Here is a 25,684-nt window from a genome sequence, read left to right on the forward strand (position 1 = left end):
TAGAGGGGCTTAAGGGAGTAGAGGTCATTGCAGATGATTTTGTGATTGTTGGATACGGCAACACACCTTCTGAGTGGCAGTCAGACCATGACCAAAATGTACGTGCTTTCTTAAATCGCTGTCGTGAAAGAAACCTGAAGCTGAACGAGAAGAAAGCCCGGCTGAGACAGCAAGAAGTTCCCTTTATTGGTCATGTTTTGACACCGGAAGGTCTCAAACCTGACCCGTGCAAGGTGGAGGCAATAGTACAAATGCCTGACCCTACTGATGTTCACTCTCTACGTCGATTTCTTGGCATGGTGAATTATTTGTCAAAGTTTCTGCCACGCTTGTCAGATGAAACAGAAGTCCTGAGAAAACTCACTGAAAGGGATGCTGAATGGTGTTGGTTACCTGCCCATGCTGATGCTTTGGCCCGTGTTAAAGAAATGATTGTAACCGCCCCTGTACTTGCCTACTATGATGTGAGCAAACCAGTAGTCATCCAGTGTGATGCTTCCCAGACTGGACTTGGAGCTGCCTTGTTGCAAGAAGGGTGTCCAGTGGCTTACAGCTCCCGTGTGATGACCCCTACTGAACAAAATTATGCTCAAATCGAGAAGGAGCTTCTTGCAATAGTCTTTGCATGTGAGAAGTTTGATCAGTACATCTTTGGAAGAAGTGATGTAGTTGTCCAGTCAGACCACAAACCGCTGGAAACCATATTCAAGAAACCCATCCTCAGCTCCCCAAAGCGCCTCCAACGAATGCGACTCCGTTTGCAGAATTATGACATCCAAGTGGAATACAAGAAAGGCACCACCATGTTCTTGGCTGACACCCTAAGTCGAGCATATCTCGAGGGCGAACAGTCGACTGTCCCAAGCAGTGATGTCCGTTCCATTAAGGAACGACTATTTGCCTTTGAGTTAGAGCAAATCAAACATGATGAAGAACTGACGGTGTCTCCTATTCGTTTGGAGAGGCTGCGCGAGGAGACTGCTAAGGATGAAGAGTTGCAGATCCTATCCAATATTATTCGTAAAGGTTGGCCGGAAACCTTAGCACAGGCACGTGAAAATGACAAGCGACAGAAACAAGTGATCGAGCTGTATTGGAACAGCCGGGATGAGCTGACTACAGAGGATGGTTTGGTATACAAGGGTCATCGTTTAGTCATACCTGCTGGTGAGCGTTCTGACATTGTAAAGAGCCTGCACGAGTTGCATATTGGGGTCGAAGGGACACTGCGTCGAGCTCGTGATATTGTTTACTGGCCGGGAATCACGGCACAGCTCAAGGATTACCTATCGAAATGCGGTATTTGTAACAGGTATCGACCTGAACAATGTAGAGAGCCACTACAGCCCCATATTGTGCCCAATCTACCGTGGGAGAAAGTTGGGGTTGATTTGTTTATACTTGAGAGGCAGGCCTTCCTGATAGCCGTTGATTACTACTCTGGTTATTTTGAGGTACAAGATTTGAGTAACACCACAAGCAATCGTGTTATTACGGTCTTAAAGACTTGGTTTGCCAGACATGGCATCCCTGTGACAGTTATTAGTGACAACGGACCGCCTTTCAACAGTGGAGATTTTGAGTCGTTCAGTAAAGAATGGGACTTTCATCACATTACTTCAAGCCCTCGCCATCCCCAGAGTAATGGTCGTGTTGAAAATGCCGTGAAGTCCTGAAAGTCGTTGTTGATGAAAGCCCGTGCAGATAAGCGAGATCCTTTGTTGGCGTTACTTGAATGGCGCAACACACCTACTGAGGGAATGCATGCTTCACCTTCTCTGCTACTCTACGGCAGGCGAACACGGACTCGTCTCCCAGTAGCTAAGACATTGTTAGAGCCTCGTGTGATTACTAATGTACCAAAGATGATTGAGATGAGGAAGCAGAAGCAGAAGCATTATTATGACCAACACACACACGAATTGCCGAAATTAGACAACGGTGATGCCATTAGAATGCGCCTGCCAGGTGAGAAAGAATGGTCCCTTGGACAGGTCATTGAAGATGTAGGCAACCGTTCCTATCAGGTAGAGGTGAATGGGAAACAGTATCGTCGAAACCGCGGATGGTTAAGGGCCACTCCTGAAACGTTGGAGCCTTCCGAAACAAGCGAGCCGACTGAGCTAATCGAGCAGACTGAGACGAGCTCAGTTGCGTTGCCGCAACCATTGGTTCTGCCAACACCAGTAGTTCCAGAGCCACCTAGTCGTCCAACACGTGAACGTCACCCACCACTGTGGCTACAAGATTACGAGTGCTGAGGAACAATTTTTTTGACTTAGCCTCTTTGTTTTGTTGTCGTTCCTTTTATTGTAAGGTCTTCCTACCTGTATGCACAGTTTGTTTAGTACATAAGAACCTTGAGGCATAGAAACATTTCGGAACATTACATTTTGTGTTTGTTGAACTGAAACTAAGGGAAGGAGATGTAACGAGTGCGCTTACATGACGCATTGAGCTTCCTGCGGTCGCATGGTATCTTGGGACCAGTTTCCTCGTGTGTCGGCCATGTTGTTTTAGCTATCGTTACATCTATTTTGTCAAAAATAAGAGGAGTTTTGGCATGTTGAACTTTTCTTGAAATGCTTTTGTCACCATGGTGACACCAAAAGTCAAAATCCAATTTTGGTCCATAATTGCCTCCCATAATCTTACATACTGCAGATATAGTCGTGAACCAAACCAATTGGATGTATTTTGTGCTTAATTACTTGAGGTGGCAGAAGATACTTAAAAAATGTTTGATTCTTTGTTGTTGTTGTTGTTAATAACTAACAAAGAATAAACAGATGTGGCCAACCTCACTCATTGGTTGGTATATAGAGTGATCCGCTTACTTCTTGCTAAATTTCAGATTTTTATGAATGGTTCTAATGGTGATTACTGATGATGACTATTTTACTAATGACCTCCTCTTTTGATGGATTCCAACCAGAGGGTCCCCTTAATATTGAGCTTATCATGTTTTGATGGCTCACAGTTAAACTCCATCAAGGCATTCATTGACTGGTTTGTAACATTCTAAGTTAAATAAGGACTTCCTGTACATGTGAAATGCCAAAATGATTTTTACATTTGACATCAGCTTTAACCCTTTAACTGCTAAGATCTCATTAGTAATTATTCTTACTGTCTGCCATATAGTTCCTCTGCTGTTAGTTTTGAGAATTTGGTATTGGATTAACTAATAATCCCCTAATTAATATTTTCCTTTATTCTCAACACTTGTCTGCTTGATATTGTATTGATATCGTAAGGAGAAATTCTGTCTTGGTCACACATGGGTGTTAAAGGTTTATTATGAAGCTGTTCTCTCAGTTTGAATTCAACATGCATGGCAACACTAAACAAGTGTGGAATACAAATTTATATCAGGCACCTCTTGATATGTACATACTTGTATCACCAAAGTCTGAACTCTAATTGGTTTGAACAAATCAGTTAAATATTGACTGTGGGTCTTTTAAGTTGTGCATCAGTAATTTAAGCTGTTAAAACCATCTATATTAATAGTATCTTTAAAATCCATTGACTTGATTAGAAAGTGACAGGGAAGTGTTGCCTGTAATTTTTAGTGGCTTCAATTGTGACCAAACAGGTTTTACCATTTTGTTAAATAATTTTCTGATCTTTAAATATAGGTTGGTGCAACTCTCCTGACAAATGTCTGTATTATCACTATCACTGCTGGCAGCACATATGAGACATTGTATTGGGTACACTTCATGGTTGGAACATGGCTGTAATTTATGGTACAGGTTTCTAAAGGTTTGTAATTGACACACCTATGCTATGTTACACTGTGCATATTTAGAAAGACAACATTTATTTGTTAATCCTTAGCCTTGCAACCAGGAGCAAGGTGAGCCAGGCATATGTATTCTATCATCTTCCCAAGTCCCTGAGTGGCTTTTAAGAACACTTGTGTAGGAGGAATTAGAAGAAGGAGTACTGCACTCAATGAGTAGTGTGGTTCATCCTCCCTAAGTTTCTTCTATAAGTATGTTTGGCTTCTGAGGCCAAACTGTTTTAGGTGTTAATGTACATGTACCTTTTTCATGGGGGCTGACTGTTAAATGTTTTGAAATGCATTAAATGTGGCTGGTGATTGCTCTTATGCACAGACATTTAATTATTTGATGCCAATACCTTAATTATCATTGATGTCACTTTCTTTAAGTAGAAGGAGAAGAGTAAAATGCTTTGGATCATACCATGATGACTTGTGTATTTTGTCACTAACAACAACTAGCTTCATTACCAAATTGAGAAGTTAAACTTAATTTACACACATAATATATCAATACAAAAAAGGTAACATTTACTCAGAATAACTGAAAAGCTAATCCAGCTGAGTAAAAATGAATAATGTTTAAATATAGGACGTAGGTTGGCACTAAAGCTTGAGCAATGCAAATTATAGGTAAAAAAAAAAAGAGGACAAAAAAGAAATTAGAAAAAATCAGATAAAGAAAAAGAAGAAGAAGAGACCAGTTGAAAACTTATGAACAGTAAGACTGTAAGATGTTCAAATTGATTTTGTTTTTAAATGTTGTAAGGGGGAGGTGTTTAACGCTTTCGTTAAGGTGATTCCAAACTTTTACAGCTGCAAAGCGAATGTTGAATTTACCATAGTTCAATTCCATAAATCTCTTGACTAAAGCAAGAAAGCTGGCCAGGGATAAAATGTTACCATTCAAGGGTAAACAATTAATATACTGTACATATTGTGTCAAAAGAGGTGGGCAGTCTGGATCAGTGTAGGAAGCTGAGTGATAAAGCTGCTACATGAAATACATGTACCTTATTAATATCAGTCTCTTGGTCAGCTGGCAGTTCATATGCTTTCCCTTGCAAACTGAATTCCCAGTTTTCTGGGAATTCCTAGGAATTCCTAGGAATTCCTAGGAATTCTCAAAAATTCCCAATTATGCAAATGACCCTTGCAAACTGAATTCCCAGTTTTCTGGGAATTCCTAGGAATTCTCAAAAATTCCCAACTATGCAAATTAGCTCTGATTTAAAAAGCTTGGAATTACTGGGAATTTCTGGGAAAGGAAGACTCCAGTTTTGTGAGGACTTGGAATCCCTAGGAATTCCTAGTAATTCTCAGCTTTACAAACTACCTATAATTTAAGAAGTGTGGAATTCTTGGGAATTTCTGGGAATTGAATTTGAGGCAATTTTAATACCCTGAGGTCCACATAAATTCTAAGAAATTCTCAATACCTTGAATGTGAAGGTTTGAAGAAAAAGAGTAATTTCACAGGCTTAAAACTTTGGCTCAATAAAAAGGAGGCTATACAAAACTTACCAAGAGATATACATACATGTACATGTTTATAACTTAAAGATCATGAAATTTATTACTCAAACTAAGTTTTAGTAAATCTTTACATTAATATGGATTTTCTCATGAACCAGCTGTCAGTTATGTTAAATGGAAATTGCCAACTTCCACAATAATTAACAATAATTACATTGTTATCTTACTTCCCTAACCTACATTACTGGTTGCCTTTGTTAGAAAACCTTGGAACAGTCAAGCTCAGTTGCCTCAAACGCTGTCAGAGACTTGTTGTTGACAATACTTTTAGTAGAAATTTCATGCCTTAGACAAACAAATTCAACACCCAATTAATCTTTCTTTTTTCATGATTGTTGTTGCTGCTTTTTTTTCAGTTTTTTGCTCTATTTTCATGACTAATTGCTGTAATTTGTTTTGCTGTTTTTATTCTTACAAAACATTTTTGTAAGAGTTCCAATACTTGTGGATCATCCACAAACATTTGGCATGCAGACAAGACAGAGGTAGTCAATGTTCCCTTTGAGGAAAAACACCTTTTATATGACGTCTTCAATTTACTTTATTTGAAACTCTGATCTGAAAATATTTGTCAACAAGACTTGTTAGTAGTGAGAAGTACCAACCAAGTTTCCTTTCATAACTTAATCTCTTAAATGTCCCAATCACTGGATCTCCCAAAAAACATTACATCTTTTTATTTTTGGTGCAAATTACAATTCCTTCTTTATATAAAAATGAAAAGTGCTAGTCACACTTCAATAATAACAGCTCTTAAGTTTACTTGTTGTTCTTCTCTGTCTGTCAGCTATCAACAAAATTGTTTTATACTTCGGGCAGTGCATAACTATTTGTGGACCAGAGTTCCAACGCACCTCTGTAATCGCATATAGCTACTTCTGTCTCTTGTACAAATGTTTCTCCTTTGTAAGACGCACTCTACTCTGTTGTCAATACTGCTTTAAGTTCAGTGGAAACGACTGACTGAGGAATCGAGATGGCGGTGTTGGAACGTGTTGCTGAACGCTTGCTACGGTCAAGCTTTGTAGATTTAGGTACTGGTACACTGGGATCATCTATGTATCTCTTATACTTCCGAATGTGGTATCCTTCTTCTATAAATATGAGGGTAAAAGACGATTTGTAATCGCATTCAAAACTGTGATTGGCTTGTGTTATTTCTCACCTTTGCCATTAACACAACTCAAGTGAGTTTCGAGTCTTTGTTTCCTCGACAACTTTCGTCCACAAATCGTGCATTTGTAATACGATCGATTCTTGTCGATTATTTCTACATAGAGTGAGCTCACATCTTTATTTATATCAGCAAGCTATCCATCTTCTAGGAGCAGAGAACCGGTCGGAGAAGTCAGAATAAAGTTGGGCACTTCTCCTAACACTGCAATCGGCAAGCCAGCGGATTCACTTTGCTAGCCAATGACAAGTCCTAAAAGATCCACGTGATCATGCCCGTGATCGGAAACAAAGAAGACTCCATTTGGCGCTCATCTTTGAATGTACTTTTCATCGGTTGATCGCTTTTCTCAACTGTTTTGCTTAATATAACATTTCTAAAGATAGCTTTTATTGTGGTTCAATGGGAAAACGAGAATAGCGTGAGTGTTGTAAAAGAAAAGAAAGTCGTTGGCGCCGTGGAGTTAAAAGAAGGGACAACAGTTGACATATTGACTGGTACAAACAAGGGTCGAGTGGCCATCTGTAAAGCTACGATTTTGAAAGTTTGTGGTGAGTAAAAATTGCGATATTCGTTACGTGATCAAAATCTTATAAAAGAATAGATGTAGCGGGTTGAATTAAGCTTACATAACGCTCGGCGCAACTGAAACTAGAATAATTCTGAGAATCGAATCGGTCACTTGCATGCCACAGTTTCTTAAGCTTATGCTTTACAATGAAATAAACCTATCAGTAAGGTTTCAAGATTCCTCTAGTCACGTTTGGGAACATTCAAGATTCCTAATAGGAACTGTTATTAAACAAACCTTAGTACATAAAGAAGCCCTCCTTGGTAAAAACAAAATAATGTATTCAGCCCTTTTTTAGCAAAATCCATGAGAGAGATGTACTAACTCCAATATAAAAGTCACTAAATATAACAGAGATTTCTCAATTTGAGAATCCAATGAATGCCCTTTTCCTCATAGCCATCTCAAAAGCCTGGTCTGAGCTTTAAATATACATATTCTAATATATTATTTTTTTTCAAATTCAGATGTCAAGGAATCCAGATACAAAATGGTCAAGGTTCTTGTTGATAACCTCATTCAAGGCCAACTCATTGTGAGCCCAGGAAAAAAAATACAAACAGTACAAACAGCAGCTAAGTTTGCAGTTTAGGATAACTTCATTCTAATTTATTGTTACAGTTACAACAAGATTTTAATCAAAAAATCAATTTTATTTGTCTGTAATTAGCCCCTTCACTCCCAAGAGTGCTTGGTTTTCAAATATAACTTAAGATATTGTATTTTATGGAAAAGAATCAACAGATTTTATTCACAATTTGTGTCAAACCAAATTTGATGATTGATTAGAACTATTTTATATGAATAGCTGTAATTGAGGATTAATCCGTATGAAGTTCTCAAGAAAAGAAAAATAAATCAAATTCCATCCTAATATTACCACACATTGATGTTAATAATTAATCAAAAATATTTTACATGTAAGCCTTAAATTAAGCTTCTAAATAAATTTCATTGAATACTTGAATTTTAGCTGGGTTTTTTTAATTTAAAGTAATTATTTTATATCATTAGCCTCAAATTTTGCTTAAAATTCCCAGTAATTCTTAAACATTCCTAAAAATTCCCAAAAATTCCCAGAAATTCCCAGAAATTCCCAGAAATTCCTAGGAGTTTTTTAGATTTACAGCTTTTCAGGGAAAGTCATTGGTTCTCTGAGTTGGAATTCCTAGGAATTCCTAGGAATTCCAAGTCCTGTTGGCTATAAACTTGGAATTTCTGGGAATTTCTGGGAATTTCTGGGAATTTCTAGGAATTTCTAGGTTTTTAGAACCAGAGTTGTTATGGTTGGAAATTCCTAGGAATTCCTAGGAATTCCCAGTCCGAATTTACCGTGAAAATTCACACCTTTATTCCTAGGAATTCCTAGGAAAATCCTAGGAATTCCTAGGAATTCCAAAAGCCATTTCGCAAGGGTTCTACCGTGTGAGCAATACAGATCACTGTCTTAGTAAAGAAGAGAGAATACACCTTTTTTCTAATCATAGTAACAACCAAGGGGAAAATTTGTGAATTTCATTTTGGATGTTGTGCATGCATTCTTCCAATCTTGTTGCCTGGTAAGAAAATGTTGTTTTTTTCCCCTTACAGCAACCTATCTTTCAAACCATTCAATTTCAAAGTTTTCATTGACTTATGTTGCTGAGAGCTACTTGTAACTTTAGCCAAGGTAAATGAACTAGCTTATTTCGTGACTGAATATTAGACTCCTGTTCAATTTTATTGAATTGTGTGTATAGCTGAGTGCTTTAAGGATGCATCTTGCCTCTAAGCCAACCAAACCACACCACTTATTGCTACATTATTTTTGCAGTTTTTTGCCTAAATTTTCCTTCCAGCTACAGGAGAAATTACTTGTAACTCTAAAGTAAATCCAATCATACATGATTCAGAGGACAATTTTGATATCACATAATAATATTACTAAAAGGCAGAAAGCTTTTTGTTTTGTGAAAATGACTGCATTCCATTCTTTTTTTTTCTGACAGTGAATGTTCTTTATTCCTGTCATGAAGTCATTTTATAAAATGGAGTACAGTTTACAGCTTGTGTCGATTTATTGATAAGCTGTCCAAGACGGGTAAAAAATTAATGTTGCTCACAAGTGATATTCAACTTTCACTCATACCAGCTTATGGCTTCTTTTTAATTCCACTTGAAATAGGAAGGTGGCAAATGCAATTAGTTGTTGAAATACAAAACACAGTGGCTGTCTTTAGTCAATAGAAATGATGGTGGAGGCTTGTAATTTGTATCTTGATGTTAGTCTTAATAAAAAATAATGGTGTAAAAGACATTTTCTTCTCGGGAAAATGAAAATAAAAGCTTATTCAAATTTTGCACCAATCGTAAAGCATTTTCTTCTCTTTGTTAAAAGATCAGTAACATTTTGAGTCTATTAGTTTGAGAAATAGTACTGTGTTTTAATTTGCCATTATCATTTTGTATGCTGTATGTAAAAATTGTGTTCAACAGGAAATTACAATTAAACCAATATATGTTTCTCTTGATCATCCAATAGGGTTTTTTTTCTTAATGAATGATATGATACTGATGTTATTAACAGTACAAGCTGATATTGTCCAACAGGTAGCTACTACATGTAAGTTCAAAGAGTGATTTTGACAAAAAAATAATAAAATACAGTATACCCTCATATATCTCTGTTCACTTCCTATTTAGCATCAGTCTCAAATCATCAACTTGCATACCTCAAGAGCTACTGGTGTATGTATGCATACCTTTACCTTTCCAAACACAATAAGGATTTGAATTAAGAAACATAATTCTAGTCTCTTTATGTATCTGGTGTTATTTGACAATCCTTTAAAAATCATTGTGACCTTTTACTTCTAGGAACTGAAGCATCCTCATGAACATCATTGTGTGTACAACAAGAGTTTAACTGGTGTGTGGCTGAAACTGTTATATCATGGCATTATTTTCTTAGTATTTTTTGTTGTATGGAAAATGAATGATTAATAAAGAGTTAATAAATGACATTGGCCTGCAGCAGTCATGGTAGCCATGATTACTTTTATCATTCACAACAGTACTGTTAACAAGCTTTCATTTGTAAGGCTGGCTTCTTGATGGAATTTTTTGTACTGTTCTTAGGAAGTGTTTTATAAATTGGGCTTTCCTCAAGCTGTTAGGATGTGGCAGTCAAATCAACTGAAAAAATTATTGAACTTATCAACAAAAATCATTAATCATGCTTTTTTTTTCTTTTGTTCACTCATTTACTCCCTGAGTGATTGATATGTGACTTCTCTATACAATTGTGACAGGTGAGAATTTCCAGCAGAAATACAGATATACCACCAAAATTAGTAAATGAAAAGTGTGGTGAGGAGGTAATTTGGGTCATGTGTACTATAGGTGGCCTCGGTCGACATATCGGCCAATATATCGGTCGACTATTGACCGACTATAGGTCGACTATCGGTCGACAGTCGACCGATAGTCGACCGATAAATCGGCCGACAGTCGACCGATAAATGTGCACATATCGGCTGATGCATCGGCCGACAGTCGGTCGATATTCGGTCGACTATCGGTCGATTGTCGACCGATAGTCGACCGATAAATGTGTACATATCGGGTGATGCATTGGTCGACTATCGGTCTATATATCGGTAGTCTATCGGTCGACTGTCGACCGATATATCCGTCGATTGTCGGCCTATATGTCGACTGAGGCCACCTATAGTACACATGATCCGGTAATTTAACAGTGCACATAATAAGTAATCTGTGAATGGGTTAACTAGGGGGGTTCAGTTGTGACGAGACAACAGGAAAGAAAGTACAGTATCACGACAATAATTTGCTTTGATGAGCATCTCTGAGGTGTGTGCTCGAATCCATTCAAAATGCACATTTATGTACCCTGTCACAAGAGGTGTTCTTGACTCTGTACATATGTGTAGCTCATAACAGTTTCCACAGCTTTTTATAGGTGATATATATGAAATAGTGAAGTGATTGAAAAGACTGGTGTTGAGGTAGACACCATTTAAAAGGTTACAGGAAAAGCTTTTGACCCCCCTTTTGAAAAGTGCTTTTTCAAATTTTAAGGCATTGTAAATGAATGGTGGGTAAGTTTAGTTGAATTCAGTTAGTGTCATATTTGATAAAGATATTGACAATTTATCCTTTGTATATGGATCGGAGTGAGTTTATAGATGACGACGTGAATGATGTTCGAATTAGCGATGTATTGCGTAGCTAAGTTAACCTATATAAATGCTAATACGGTGTAGGTGGTTTTAAAAGAATTCCAGTGCTAATTTGAAAATAGTGGTACAACTTTCAGGAAAGGGTAATGATTCTAGTAGCAAGAGTAAGGGCGGATCTATAACAGTGGAGTGCGCATGAAGCTGACGCGTAAGATCAATTCTTTTTTCTCAGTGCGTGGGCGGGCGGTATTCTACAAATCCTGCAATCTGAATGGTATTGCGAGTGGACAGTATTCTTCCATCCGCTTCGCTCACAGCGGGCGATATCCAATCCGTGGCGTGTTGAGTCGCCTGGTGCGCCTAATGCGCCTAGTAGCTTTTACAAGGTAGTGTTTCGGTCATGACAATTATCCGATAAATGATTAATTAATTCTCTCTCACTCTCTGGATTCTTTCAAAAAACTGGTTTCGAATTTTTTGATGGCAGATCATGAGTTATTAAATGGGTTGACAGGCGGCTTAGAAACCGTTTGATATTTAATAATCACAAAAAAGCAACTTAAAAAGTGAAAACGTGAGGTATTTGTTCACAATTACAGTCGATCAAACTTGGTTTGATGCTACTCTGGTTTAAATATTTGACGAACGTAACCGAGAAGTTACAATTCATTGACTCAACCTTTCGATACTCCTGTCTAGTGAATTCATCATCGATTCATCAGGAGTGATCTAATCGCTGCAACAAAAGGTCCTTATATATGCTAAAATCAATCAAATTTACTCTCTAGATCTGAAATCGCCAAAATAGTTTGTTCGTTTTAAAACGCCAAGCGATGTTTTGAGTTCTAAGATCTAATACAATACACTTTCGTTAAGTCTTTCCAAGTCCGTTGAATAGTTGAATGTTGGACATTTCCACTGTAAGTTGCACAACAGAAACCGAGTGAATTCCATGGCATGAGTAAATGCAGCATTAAATCCACTTGTATCTGAATAAAGTGCCTCATGTGACTTCAGTTTTTTGGGGAAAGAAAGACAAGATTTGCACACGCCATTGCAGCAAACAAACGAACAGACTCTCACAACTTCAAAACATACATTTAAATTTGCTTACAGTCACTTTCTGAGTCACTATTACCTAAAAGTGTACAGAGGTAAATCTACGTGGATTAGTCGCCGATGGAAGTGATTATTACTTTCCTTATGATCACTGATTGGTTTTTGTAGAAAACATCGTCGTGGTAGTCACATTTCAAAGATTGTTTGGAAGCCTGTTAAATTTAACCTTTATCTTTACACAAATAAAACTTTATCGGTGAAGCCTCCCCTTGCGAAATGGCTTTTGGAATTCCTAGGAATTCCTAGGAATAAAGGTGGGAATTTTCACGGTAAATTCGGAATGGGAATTCCTAGGAATTCCTAGGAATTCCCAACCATAACAACTCTGGTTCTAAAAACCTAGAAATTCCTAGAAATTCCCAGAAATTCCCAGAAATTCCCAGAAATTCCAAGTTTATTCCAACTCAGAGAACCAATGACTTTCCCTGAAAAGCTGTAAATCTAAAAAATTTCTAGGAATTTCTGGGAATTTCTGGGAATTTTTGGGAATTTTTAGGAATGTTTAAGAATTACTGGGAATTTTAAGCAAAAATTTGAGGCTAATGATATAAAATAAATACTTTAAATTTAAAAAACCCAGCTAAAATTCAAGTATTCAATGAAATTTATTTAGAAGCTTAATTAAGGCTTACATGTAAAATATTTTTGATTAATTATTAACATCAATGTGTGGTAATATTAGGATGGAATTTGATTTATTTTTCTTTTCTTGAAAACTTCATACGGATTAATCCTCAATTACAGCTATTTATATAAAATAGTTCTAATCAATCATTAAATTTGGTTTAACACAAATTTTGAATAAAATCTGTTGATTCTTTTCCATAAAATACAATATCTTAAGTTATATTTGAAAACCAAGCACTCTTGGGAGTGAAGGGGCTAATTACAGACAAATAAAATTGATTTTTTGATTAAAATCTTGTTGTAACTGTAACAATAAAGATGAGTAGCACAGTCACATAGCCATTTGCTGTAACATAGTTCAAAAATAACTATTTTTTTATTTTTTCACTTTTTATCACTTTTTGACTTTAATTTTGATCAAAATGTACATTGTAATCAATATCTCTAAATATTTTTATTATTTTGCATTTATAACACTAATTTTGGTATTACCCACAATCCCTTGTGGGCATGGCACATTTTTGGTTTTTCATAAAATCTTAAGAAAATCAATGTAAAAATGGAAAAAAAGAGGTTTTGTAATCATTAGTTCACATTGAAGCAATGATTTCCTCATTTTCTTTTAAAGGGAGTTTGTAAATAGACTTTCGTCCTCTCTTTCTGACTGGTAGGTCACCGCAAATGTGACGGACAGTAGCAGCATGTACAAACGCTTTCCGTTTTTCGTCAATTGTGAAGGTCATGTCATGAATGTTCTCCCTTATGTAAAAGTGCCCCTTAAGAACTCTGTCTCCTCTGTAATAATGACACTGATAGTCATCATCAGTGTCATTATCATCCATTCATCAAGCCATGCCTTGTTAGTGCAATTCTCCTCATCATTCACAATGCAACTGATGCAGTAACATGAGCAAATCATACTGCCTGTTGCTTTTGTCATAAACTACTAACGGCTTTTGACAATGCTTTGGACAATTTCCGCCTTCTTTAGGGGTGTGGAAGGGAGTGTCTTCTTGACTTTATCTATAGCACGTTTTTTCGACGTCCGGTTTGCGAAACCTGGAGAATCCACGCTATTATTAAATTCTTGTGCTTCTGTTCGCTTCTTTTCACGGTATTTTCTAACTCTTTCTCTTGTTTGCTGCCTTGTCTTTTCTCTTTTTTCTTGTGCTGCGATACGGGAAGCTTTTCTGTGCTCCGTTGCTTTTTGTTGGCGTTTGTTTTTTTCGGCAATGCTTCGTGTGTGCGGCCGAATTGATTTTTTTTGGCTTGCAATTTCTTTCGCCGTTCTGTAACTTGAGCAATCTTTTTTGCCTTGTTTTGTTGATAATAGGCCTTGTCCCTTTCTCTTTTTGCCGCTGCTTTTCTTTCTAGCGCCGCCTTCTTTCGCGAAATACCTGAATTTAGATTGGACTCTTTTGTTTCCATCTGCTGCGGTTGAATTCCCTCAGTGTTGAAAATCGCGTAAAACATTTCACTGTTATGCAATAATCTGCCCCTGCAAACTCTGTATGGACTCCCATGTTATTGTCTGTGTAAACAAACCATGTGCTTTCAAAGAGAAGCTGCGAAGGAGCGGATTTCGTGAAAGTTTTGGTGGTGTTTTTCGCCATATTCCTTCGTCACTTTCCTTCGTTACGGTTCATGAACACGGAAACAATGGCGGAAATTGTTTCTGCGTCGACCAAACGTAAATTTCTAGCGTTAGATCTAACGAAATGGGTTGAAACGTTCTGTAAATTTAGCTTAATACAAGCCCATTCCAGGAGAGGTGAGCTTGTTTACTCAACTTAACAAGAATCGCGTCTGACAACGGATCTACTGGTGGATATGTGATGGAATTAAGCTCAATATGGCCGTTACGAAATGTGTTTCTGCGCGTTTTATTTTGATCTGGAAAACATTCTACTTGACGATTCAACTTCAGCGTTGGTTTGTAAATATTATGATGTATGCCCATTACATTTTTGTTATTAGTTTGTTGCTTACACAGTCGAAATTATCATTATTGCTAGTTTTGCACACTATGGTTGTTTTAATAGTTGCGAGCGTTACATTGTTTAGTGATAAAAACAGACGTTTATAACTTGCGTTAGAATAAACCATTCCTGTTGCAAATCATACTGCCTGTTGCTTTTGTCATAAACTACTAACGGCCAAAAAATAGTGGCCCCATGTGCGTTCTATATTGAGATATTTCATTTTTTTTCTTCCGTCTGATACATTTCATGTTACGCGTTACACCCAGAAATTCACGCATTTTCAGGAAATATTTATTTTTTACAATTTTCACTTTGTCACAAACCTTGTTTTCTTTACACCAAAATGAAGTAGGATAACTAAGCTTATATTGTGGAAAGTGTGCGATTTAGAGGTTAAACCTTCCCGAAGATATTCGTTAGCAAAGGCACTTGAGTCCAAAATGGCGGCGTGACTGTGCTACTCATCTAAATTAGAATGAAGTTATCCTAAACTGCAAACTTAGCTGCTATTTGTACTGTTTGTATTTTTTTTCCTGGGCTCACAATGAGTTGGCCTTGAATGAGGTTGTCAACAAGAATCTTGACCATTTTGTATCTGGATTCCTTGACATCTGAATGTAAAAAAAAATAATATATTAAAATATGTATATTTAAAGCTCAGACCAGGCTTTTAAGATGGCTATGAGGAAAAGGGCATTCATTGGATTCTCAAATTGAGAAATCTCTGTTATATTGAGTGACTTTTATATTGGAGTTAGTACATCTCTCTCATGGATTTTACTAAAGAAAGGGCTGAATACATTATTTTGTTTTTTCCAAGGAGGGCTTCTTTATGTACTAAGGTTTGTTATGAATCTTGAATGTTCCCAAACGTGACTAGAGGAATCTTGAAACCTTACTGATAGGTTTATTTCATTGTAAAGTATAAGCTTAAGAAACTGCGGCATGCAAGTGACCGATTCGATTCTCAGAATTATTCTAGTTTCAGTTGCGCCGAGCGTTATGTAAGCTTAATTCAACCCGCTACATCTATTCTTTTATAAGATTTTGATCACGTAACGAATATCGCAATTTTTACTCACCACAAACTTTCAAAATCGTAGCTTTACAGATGGCCACTCGACCCTTGTTTGTACCAGTCAATATGTCAACTGTTGTCCCTTCTTTTAACTCCACAGCGCCAACGACTTTCTTTTCTGTTATAACACTCACGCTGTTCTCATTTTCCCATTGAACCACAATAAAAGCTATCTTTAGAAATGTTATATTAAGCAAAACAGTTGAGAAAAGCGATCAACCGATGAAAAGTACATTCAAAGATGAGCGCCAAATGGAGTCTTCTTTGTTTCCGATCACGGGCATGATCACGTGGATCTTTTAGGACTTGTCATTGGCTAGCAAAGTGAATCCGCTGGCTTGCCGATTGCAGTGTTAAGAGAAGCGCCCAACTTTATTCTGACTTCTCCGACCGGTTCTCTGCTTCTAGAAGATGGATAGCTTGCTGATATAAATAAAGATGTGAGCTCACTCTATGTAGAAATAATCGACAAGAATCGATCGTATTACAAATGCACGATTTGTGGCCGAAAGTTGTCGAGGAAACAAAGACTCGAAACTCACTTGAGTTGTGTTAATGGCAAAGGTGAGAAATAACACAAGCCAATCACAGTTTTGAATGCGACCACAAATCGTCTTTTACCCTCATATTTATAAAAGAAGGATACCACATTCGGAAGTATAAGAGATACATAGATGATCCCAGTGTACCAGTACCTAAATTTACAAAGCTTGACCGTAGCAAGCGTTCAGCAACACGTTCCAACACCGCCATCTCGATTCCTCAGTGAGTCGTTTCCACTGAACTTAAAGCAGTATTGACAACAGAGTAGAGTGCGTCTTACAAAGGAGAAACATTTGTACAAGAGACAGGAGTAGCTATAAGCGATTACAGAGGTGCGTTGGAACTCTGGTCCACAAATAGTTATGCACTTCCCGAAGTAAAAAACAATTTTGTTGACAGACAGAGAAGAACAACAAGTAAACTTAAGAGCTGTTATTATTGAAGTGTGACAAGCACTTTTCATTTTTATATAGAGAAGGACTTGTAATTTGCACCAAAAATAAAAAGATGTAATATTTTTTTGGGAGATCCAGTGATTGGGACATTTAAGAAATTAAGTTATGAAAGGAAACTTGGTTGGTACTTCTCACTACTAACAAGTCTTGTTGACAAATATTTTCAGATCAGAGTTTCAAATAAAGTAAATTGAAGACGTCATATGAAAGGTGTTTTTCCTCAAAGGGAACATTGACTACCTCTGTCTTGTCTGCATGCCAAATGTTTGCAAAGTTTGTGGATGATCCACAAGTATTGGAACTCTTACAAAAATGTTTTGTAAGAATAAAAACAGCAAAACAAATTACAGCAATTAGTCATGAAAATAGAGCAAAAAACTGAAAAAAAGCAGCAACAACAATCATGAAAAAAGAAAGATTAATTAGGTGTTGAATTTGTTTGTCTAAGGCATGAAATTTCTACTAAAAGTATTGTCAACAAAAAGTCTCTGACAGCGTTTGAGACAACTGAGCTTGACTGTTCCAAGGTTTTCTAACAAAGGCAACCAGTAATGTAGGTTAGGGAAGTAAGATAACAATGTAATTATTGTTAATTATTGTGGAAGTTGGCAATTTCCATTTAACATAACTGACAGCTGGTTCATGAGAAAATCCACATTAATGTAAAGATTTACTAAAACTTAGTTTGAGTAATAAATTTCATGATCTTTAAGTTATAAACATGTACATGTATGTATATCTCTTGGTAAGTTTTGTATAGCATACCTTTTATTGAGCCAAAGTTTTAAGCCTGTGAAATTACTCTTTTTCTTCAAACCTTCACATTCAAGGTATTGAGAATTTCTTAGAATTTATGTGGACCTCAGGGTATTAAAATTGCCTCAAATTCAATTCCCAGAAATTCCCAAGAGTTCCACACTTCTTAAATTATAGGTAGTTTGTAAGCTGAGAATTCCTAGGAATTCCTAGGGATTCCAAGTCCTCACAAAAGTCTTCCTTTCCCAGAGTCTTCCTTTCCCAATAATTCCCTGTAATTCCAAGCTTATTAAATCAGAGTTAATTTGCATAGTTGGGAATTTTTGAGAATTCCTAGGAATTCCTAGGAATTCCCAGAAATTCCCAGAAAACTGGGAATTCAGTTTGCAAGGGTCATTTGCATAATTGGGAATTTTTGAGGAATTCCTAGGAATTCCCAGAAAACTGGGAATTCAGTTCGCAAGGGTCTCTCTTTCCTCTGTTCTCCATGCTATCTACGCGCTAAAACAATTTTCGGTTTATGATGGATCTTGCCGTAATTACAGCCCTAAATCATTTGGGCTCTTTTAAGAAGCATTTCGTTATGTGTTTGAAGTAAAAAAAAAAAAAGCTTTGTCTAGTGAAAGAGAAATTCTGGTTACGCCGGAGTTTTCCAACGAATTAAACTAAACAAATTACCGAATCATTTAATGATTAATGCGCCCGAAACCAAATGAACTGCTCGTAGCATAGAAGGCAGCTTTTACACAAATTCAAACTGTACTACTCGTAATATGGTCGCGTGCTGAAGAAGTGAGAATACGTCGCAAGGTTTTCGACGCATATCTTGTACTTACCTGGTTGCCTGGTCTTTGCCTTACCTACCCACCCCCGATACACAGTTGAGTTTATTTGAGGCCAGCCTCTAGTCCTGGTTTGGGTGGGTTTTGTGAAGAAGGGAGGGAATGGGGAGGGGGGGGGTGGTGGTGGGAGGCTTTACTATTAGAAGGTGTTTTCTTGCTCGCCATGAACTTTGTTTTCTCCACCGGTTGTATACATTTCATTTGTAAGTAATTAATGGAATTCTGCGTGAGACTGTCTCAGTCCTTCCCCTTATCGCATGAATGTTACAGCAGTAAATAAAGATTTATGTCAATTAGTGCTTACAGGTTGAAGAGGTCTGTAGTCCTGTCGAAAACTCCAGGAAGTAAATTCTTTACCTGGTTATTAGACAAGTCCCTGTCAACAAGATATCATTACATCAGATAGTTAAATTTGTACTGGTAGATAATACTCTTAACTGGAAGAAGTCTTGTTTTATTGCGTTTTAAGCGCCCCCCTCGAATAAGGTCCTATCCCCTGTCCCCCTCCCCCCCCCTCGCCCCAACTCCCCATCCCTCACTTTCATAGATAGGAAGAAAAAATAACTGTTTCTTTGCCTCTTTTTCAATAACTATAAAGCTTGAACTATAACGGAATCAGTACAAATTAGTAGTCTCTGAATAATAAAAATATTTTGACAAAGCGCCCTTCTTCCAAAAAGCCCCACTCCTTTCAGCTGAAATTTTAAATAGGCGCCTGGGCGATTGTTCGTGGAAATGCTTTGAATAGAATTGGTTGATAAGGTTGGACGAAGGGTTTTTTTTTTTAAATAAAAAGGGAATCGTGATGCAACTGGTCAAGATGAAATTCTGTGATAGAAATAATACATTTGTAAATGCTCCAATCAAATTTACTATCTAAATCCGATAGCTTCGGTGAAGCCTCTCTCTTTACTCTGTTCTGTATGCTATCTATGCGCTAAAACATTTTTCAGTTAATGAAGGATCTTACCGTAATTGCAGCCTTAAATCATTTGGGCTCTTTTAGGAAGTATTTCGTTAGGTGTTTGAAATAAAAAAATGTTGTCCACCAGCCTAAGTCGGTCCATATTATATACATTACATCAATAGTAGAAGAGAAATTCTTGTTACGCCGAAGTTTTCCAACGAATTAAATTAATCAAAGTCTTGTTAAACATGTAATTACTTGGTTGCCTGATCTCTGCCTTCCCTACCCACCCCCGATACACGGTTGAGTTTGATTTTGAGGCCAGCTTTGATGAGAGAAATAGGAAGAGAGAAAAAACTCCAGACTCTCAAAAGAAAACTGCGGTAGCGCTAATTTGATAATTTAAACTACTTGCTAGTCTGGAACCGAGTATTCAGATCCTCACAAATGCCAGATCGTGTGGCCACGGACACTCGAGCAGGTTATATGAGGGAAATTGTCGTCATTTTTCTGGGATATTTTATGGCATCTACTAATGTTTGGCATGAGCGGTTTCTGCCAGTGGTGAAATAGTAAGCAGACGAGTTTCCAAAACAATTTTAACCTGTCAATCCGATTCATTCCACATAAATGAAAGTCACAACCATTCACCAAAGCTCCTTGATCACATGAAACGAAACACTCGGCGTATTCCTTAACCTTGCAGTAAGAAGTCGCAATGGAGTTTACATCGACAGTCAAAGACCCTTTAATGAAAACAGCTCATCATTAACTGTCAAACGATTTCAAGGTGTTTCAGATATCACTATTTTTTTACTGCTCGTCATATACAGTCCTGGATCTCGAGTAATCTTTGGATTTGCGGGCTGGAAAGCCATTCTTCATGTGTCCAACTCTTCTCACTATAAAGTAATTCTCGTGTTTGTTATCCTTCAAATATTTCCAACGCGCCGGAAAAATGTTAACGAACAGCATATCGTTTGCTGCGTGGGATGTTTACTTTTCAGTATTCTCTGGTACGTCTTCACAAACGTTACCGAACACAGTGAGGCTTTATCTTAGGACGTGACGCGTTCCAGCATTGATTTCAAGTTTTTGGTCAATTCCGACCTCATAATACTGTTTTAATGCTTATGCTTTTTTAAAGGCAAATCAAGTTTGGAATATTTTCTTTCGATTCTTTTGACATTTCTGCATTTGAATTTGGCTCAGCATAACTGCCTTGACCGGAAGACGAGCCTTTCCACGTAAAACCTCGCTATCATGTCAGAATTTTATGACGTCAAAACAAAATGGCCACTCGCTGAAGGACATGCCGTCCGAATCAATTATGGGAATTATACACTGTAAGTTCAAAACATCTGTTTCAGCCCCAAAAGGCCGATTCAGCTCTATGGCCCTAAAGCTGTTTTGACCCTTCGTGGGGCCATTTTGTCAAATGGGGTTCTATATCGACCCCAATAAAAACCATTTTTGCCCCACCAAACACCAATTTAACAGATTACATCTACATGTACCTTCAATTTACTGCCAGTTTCATCAGGCATGTTTGCCTTATCAGCAAGGTACAAAGAAAAATTGCAAATGATAGCGAGTTGTTCATTAGGCAACTGGATGTCCTTTGGCAGACAAACAAAGATAATGTAATGTCCATATAGGTATGCGGTCTTAGGGTCTCAAACACTGATTGATCTATGGATGCATGCACTTTTGCATGCACTTTTGTCCTTTTTTCCGAACTTTCCTGCAAAAGCTTTATTTACCAGAAATATGTAATAAAAACAGCAAAGCAATGTTGTGTATAGGGAACTCGTGGACAAGGGTGTCACTGTGATGTAAACGCACCGGAATAAGAGGGGACCAACGACTGTCTCCTGACGAATGGAGAGCACTGGCACTCAGAACGATATCCACTGAAAATTGGTCACCCGGCTGAAAAGTTGCTGGTTAAGATTACCATATTTCACTTCTTCGTTTTTTTTTTGACCGTAAGAGTCTAATATCAGATCAGATGGTAAACTTCACTCGGGGACTCCAGTTTTAATGATAAGCAAATTTCATTTAAGAGGTGTGTTGTTTCTCGAAGACTAGGCCATTAGCATCTGTGAATTTAAAGAAAGAGTCCGCCGCATAAGATATGAGTTCATCGGAAAGGGAGTAGAAGTCGTGGATAAGAATGTGAAACTCGAGTGCATGCGTAGACGCCAACACGTTTTGTTTGGGATTGCCGGTATATTGATTATGGTTGCGAGTTTTGCCGTTGGTTTCTGTCACGTCTCTCCTCTTTCACTGGCTAGTGCTTCGCTTCTGTTTCGCCGTTCTATATTTAGAGTCATTTCTCTTGAAACTCACGTTCCCCTTTGCAATTATTACAATTTCGATTTGACCCGGGAATTGTATTTCAAAGGATTGTTCTTGTTTACAGCCTTTAGGGGTCAGAAGCTTGTGTCTCACTGGTCAGCGGCATGACCGCGTTGACAACCTTGTTGATAGGTTGTGAAAATCATGAAAAACTTTAGGGGCTTAAAACTCACGCTTTATTTCTGCGTGGATTCCCTTAATCCGATCGAGTTCATAGAATATGTATAGTTGAGGGGTTTGTTAGAAACCTGACCAAAATGGTAACTGGTCATGAACGCGTCAAAGTGCGCGAGGCTACTTTGACATTCCAAGTACTTGTCCTTTTACGCCTTCTTATGCGAAGATATACAAATAATCAATATGCTGAGTTGAGAACAGATTTTCCTCAGCAACCGATCGAACTATCGGAAAAGCCTAAAACGGTTTTAATTTGCTTTCCATCAACTGCTAATTGAAACTGTGCAGTTTCTTTGGCCATGTGTGAGCACCAAGAGAGGCGACTCAGTTTATTTACCATGGTTAGTTTTCGTTGAAGGGGTAGCACCAGCTTACCATTGAACCAAGTATTTAAAATGATTGGTTCTTTACTTTGGAATTTTATAAGCTTTACGATGATATATAACTTTTAAGGGTTTAGTTGAAAGCGACGCGTAAGAGAACGGTTTTACGGGATACACCCCTCAAAGTCCACAAAACTTTGCAGACCTAATTTTCCTCGTATTTCCGGAGAGTGCGAACGAAATTAGAGCCGCGGGGTGTTTTTGAACGTGAAGAAAAGCGCTTGCTTCCCATTTCCTCGCTTGAGAATATAAACTTATTCTAAAATAAACAACTATGAATATACTATAGTTACACTGTTACCGTTAATACTGTGAGCTTTCAGTTCCATGAAGTGATACATATGAATCTTTATAACGTCACTCTCTCCGTCTCCTGTCAACACTTGTGGTAGCTCCAGCATGTCCAAGTCGTGTAATTGTTGGGTTCTATTCGGAAGGTTTCAGTCACTTCCCATTCATTATTTCATTTGAGGTTACAGCTTGAGCTCAAATGAAGCAAGCCTAAATTCGGCAACCAAGTTATTAAACCCGTGGAAATCTGCGATAATTTGTTGACGAAAACTTCCTGAATGAGTTTTTGTTTTTCCTGATCGCTTTTTTTTTTTTTTTTTTTTAGCTCTTTGTTCCTCTATATCATATGAACAGTCACTTACAAGCGGGGTGAGTTTCCTTATTAAAATCTGGTTCAGGTTTTTAATTTGAGAGTGCGACCTTTCATTTCCATAAAAATTCTTATACAAGTCGCCCACTACGCAAATTTAAGGAGGGTCATTGTGCGAGTTTGTACCATCTGAGGCCTACCAGTCTGAAAATTCCTTGAGACTCAGAACTGATCGATATCGTGACAAGCTTCTGAAATAGACAGAGTTCTTAAAGACCTTTAAAACGTTGAACGCTTGAAATTGAGCTGCTCTTGGGACGGTTGGTGGTACAAATTCATCATTTTGATGGTTGACAGTTAATTTTTAGGCCGTTTTACAACTGATTGTTGAACCCCATTGAGACCATCTTGCGACTGCGCAGTTCAGAGAGGACTACTTAAAGTGGTCTTATTGTTAGGTTTTAGATACAACTAGAATATTAATATTACGAGTGTTGTGGTTGGCAAAACCGACTTCAAACACCATTTTTCCATTTTTAACTCGTGAATTGCGCGCATGCGCAAGAGCGAGTTATAGATACGATGTGGGGAATGCCATTCGCTCGCTCGCTCGCTCGCTCGCTCGCTCGCTCGATTGGTCGATTCCTGTAAACTTTTTTTAGATTTTAGGCTTTTGAGTGCATTTGATAGTTTTTGGCGAGCAATAAACAGACGAAATGGCGACCTTTGTTGCTAAGAATAGTGGTGGGGTGAAAAAGAAGCCAATGATAATCTTAAAAGAGTATTTTTTTTTCGTTTTAGTTTCAACAAGCGGCGCCAGTGACTGGCAGGCATGCAAGGATTCACACTGAAATAACAGAACAACCTTCGTTTTTCATAAAATTGTAATTTACAATCCTTGAACTTGAAAACAATCCGAAGATTCATTGAAAATATCACTTACTGCGAAGCGCTCGGAGTTTACAGATGTTCAAAGGCTTTTTCTGTTATGGCGTGAGATTGAGGACAAAATTGATCATTACGTTTCGTCGCGTGTGTTTTTCCTGTGTGAAGCAACAGAAGATGCCGGCGACTGACGAAATAACAAGTTAACACGAAAATCAAATAACACCTAAACAAACAATTTTAGCTACCGATTTTCAGTGAATTTTTAAAGAACAATTTTCTTTTAAGTTTCAAGACAATTTGAAGATTCAACATACATACAACGTACTAAAATGCGAAAGTTACACACCACAAAATTGATAAATAGGCCTGAAATGAAATTCTATCTTGTTATTGATTATACGTTGCCTAGCACGTGACTTAAATCTACCCAGGCGGAGATCCAAAATGACGGTGGCAGGCTTGGCTTAGTTATATCACTCAAAACTCGTTCCCGTTTGTCTCATTTGATAAAAAGGGAATCGTTAATGTTTTCATTAAGACAGTATTGCCTTGATTTTCTAATATTTACAACGAAAGACAGTTAATTTTACTTTTCACCCACATTTACCTCCAACCTTTTCTTTTGAACCAGAAACAAAAATGATAGACGTTTAAAACACATGACATCATCCACCTTGTCAAATGTAATAGCATGATCATTTCAATTGTAATGCCTTCTTATCCCAACGTTACTTTGTTTCTTTGCTACATTAGCGAACACTGAACTACTGCTCGTACTCTAGATATGACAATCAACCACAAAATTCCCTAAACCAGATAACATTAAACATAGTCTAAAAAATCATGTGTCAATTCACGAGTTTGCTCACAGAGCACTTTGATTATACTAACGCATGAATGATTAGCGCAACTGAGGCAATTTCAAGTAATGGTACACTTCGCAGAGGGGGAGGGTTGCAATCAGAACCCCTCACCTATCTCCATCAAAAGTTGGGAGAAAGGAAAAAGAATTAGACTTTCAACGTCATAGGTGATTTTTGTTGTTTCAGAAAAATGTACCCAAAAACTTTTTGATAAATTTTGTCTTCTAAGCTTATATTCCTACCCGGCTCCTCCATGCAATTTCATCAAGTTGCTTCTAAGATGGCCGTAGGTTTTTGCTAAATTTTTTTCAAGTCGGTTAAGACAAGGCTCTTATCAAAATAACGACATTAAAAAGGTGGGGCACCGTACTCGTTTATAAGAAAATCACGATTTACATCATTGGCGAGCTCTCCGTCAAAGAATATTATGTTAAATCACTCGCGCTACTCACGCGTGAAAATCATGCGTGATAAAGATGTAGAATGTAATACAAAGGAATCATCTTGAGGATTCATTCAAGGATCAGTCGTTGTTTGGCGATTTTGCGTTTACTTGCTATATAAAACGCAGAAAACTTTTTCAATCTCTATTAGCTGATGTCTTAAATCATTGAGAACTCACGCTGAAGGAAACTACTACCTTCAGACTAGGCAATCTTTTGCATCATCCATATCCTTCGTTACGTACGTTTGAACTACAATAGATTCTTCCGCTGAGTTGTTTGTAGAAGTGTCTTCTCTCTTGTCTCCTTGTTCTTTTTAAAAGTTTTTTTTTTTGCTCTTTGCACTCTGGTAAGTAGTGATCGGTATTCGTCGATCTCAATTCTAAAGAGCTAATGTCAGCATACAT

At 37.5% G+C, this 25,684-nt stretch overlaps 1 protein-coding gene and 2 long non-coding RNA genes across 3 annotated transcripts in view; 1 reads left to right on the forward strand and 2 right to left on the reverse strand.

Annotated features, from left to right (window-relative positions):
• The window catches only part of LOC136282619 (uncharacterized), a 168,501-nt gene that overhangs the window by 102,601 nt on the left and 40,216 nt on the right, over window positions 1–25,684 (reverse strand). The window lies entirely within an intron of this gene.
• Window positions 6,643–8,038, forward strand: LOC136282658 (uncharacterized). The gene is made up of 2 exons (XR_010718331.1): window positions 6,643–7,051; window positions 7,539–8,038. It is a non-coding gene; the product is annotated as an uncharacterized lncRNA (long non-coding RNA).
• The window catches only part of LOC136283066 (uncharacterized), a 44,653-nt gene continuing 37,923 nt past the window's right edge, over window positions 18,955–25,684 (reverse strand). The window contains exon 11 of the mRNA XM_066171253.1: window positions 18,955–19,030. Within this exon, the coding sequence (XP_066027350.1) occupies window positions 18,955–19,030 (76 nt within the window). The remainder of the gene's footprint in view (window positions 19,031–25,684) is intronic.

This window comes from Pocillopora verrucosa, chromosome 1 (assembly GCF_036669915.1).
Source record: "Pocillopora verrucosa isolate sample1 chromosome 1, ASM3666991v2, whole genome shotgun sequence".
NCBI classification, from domain to species: domain Eukaryota; kingdom Metazoa; phylum Cnidaria; class Anthozoa; order Scleractinia; family Pocilloporidae; genus Pocillopora; species Pocillopora verrucosa.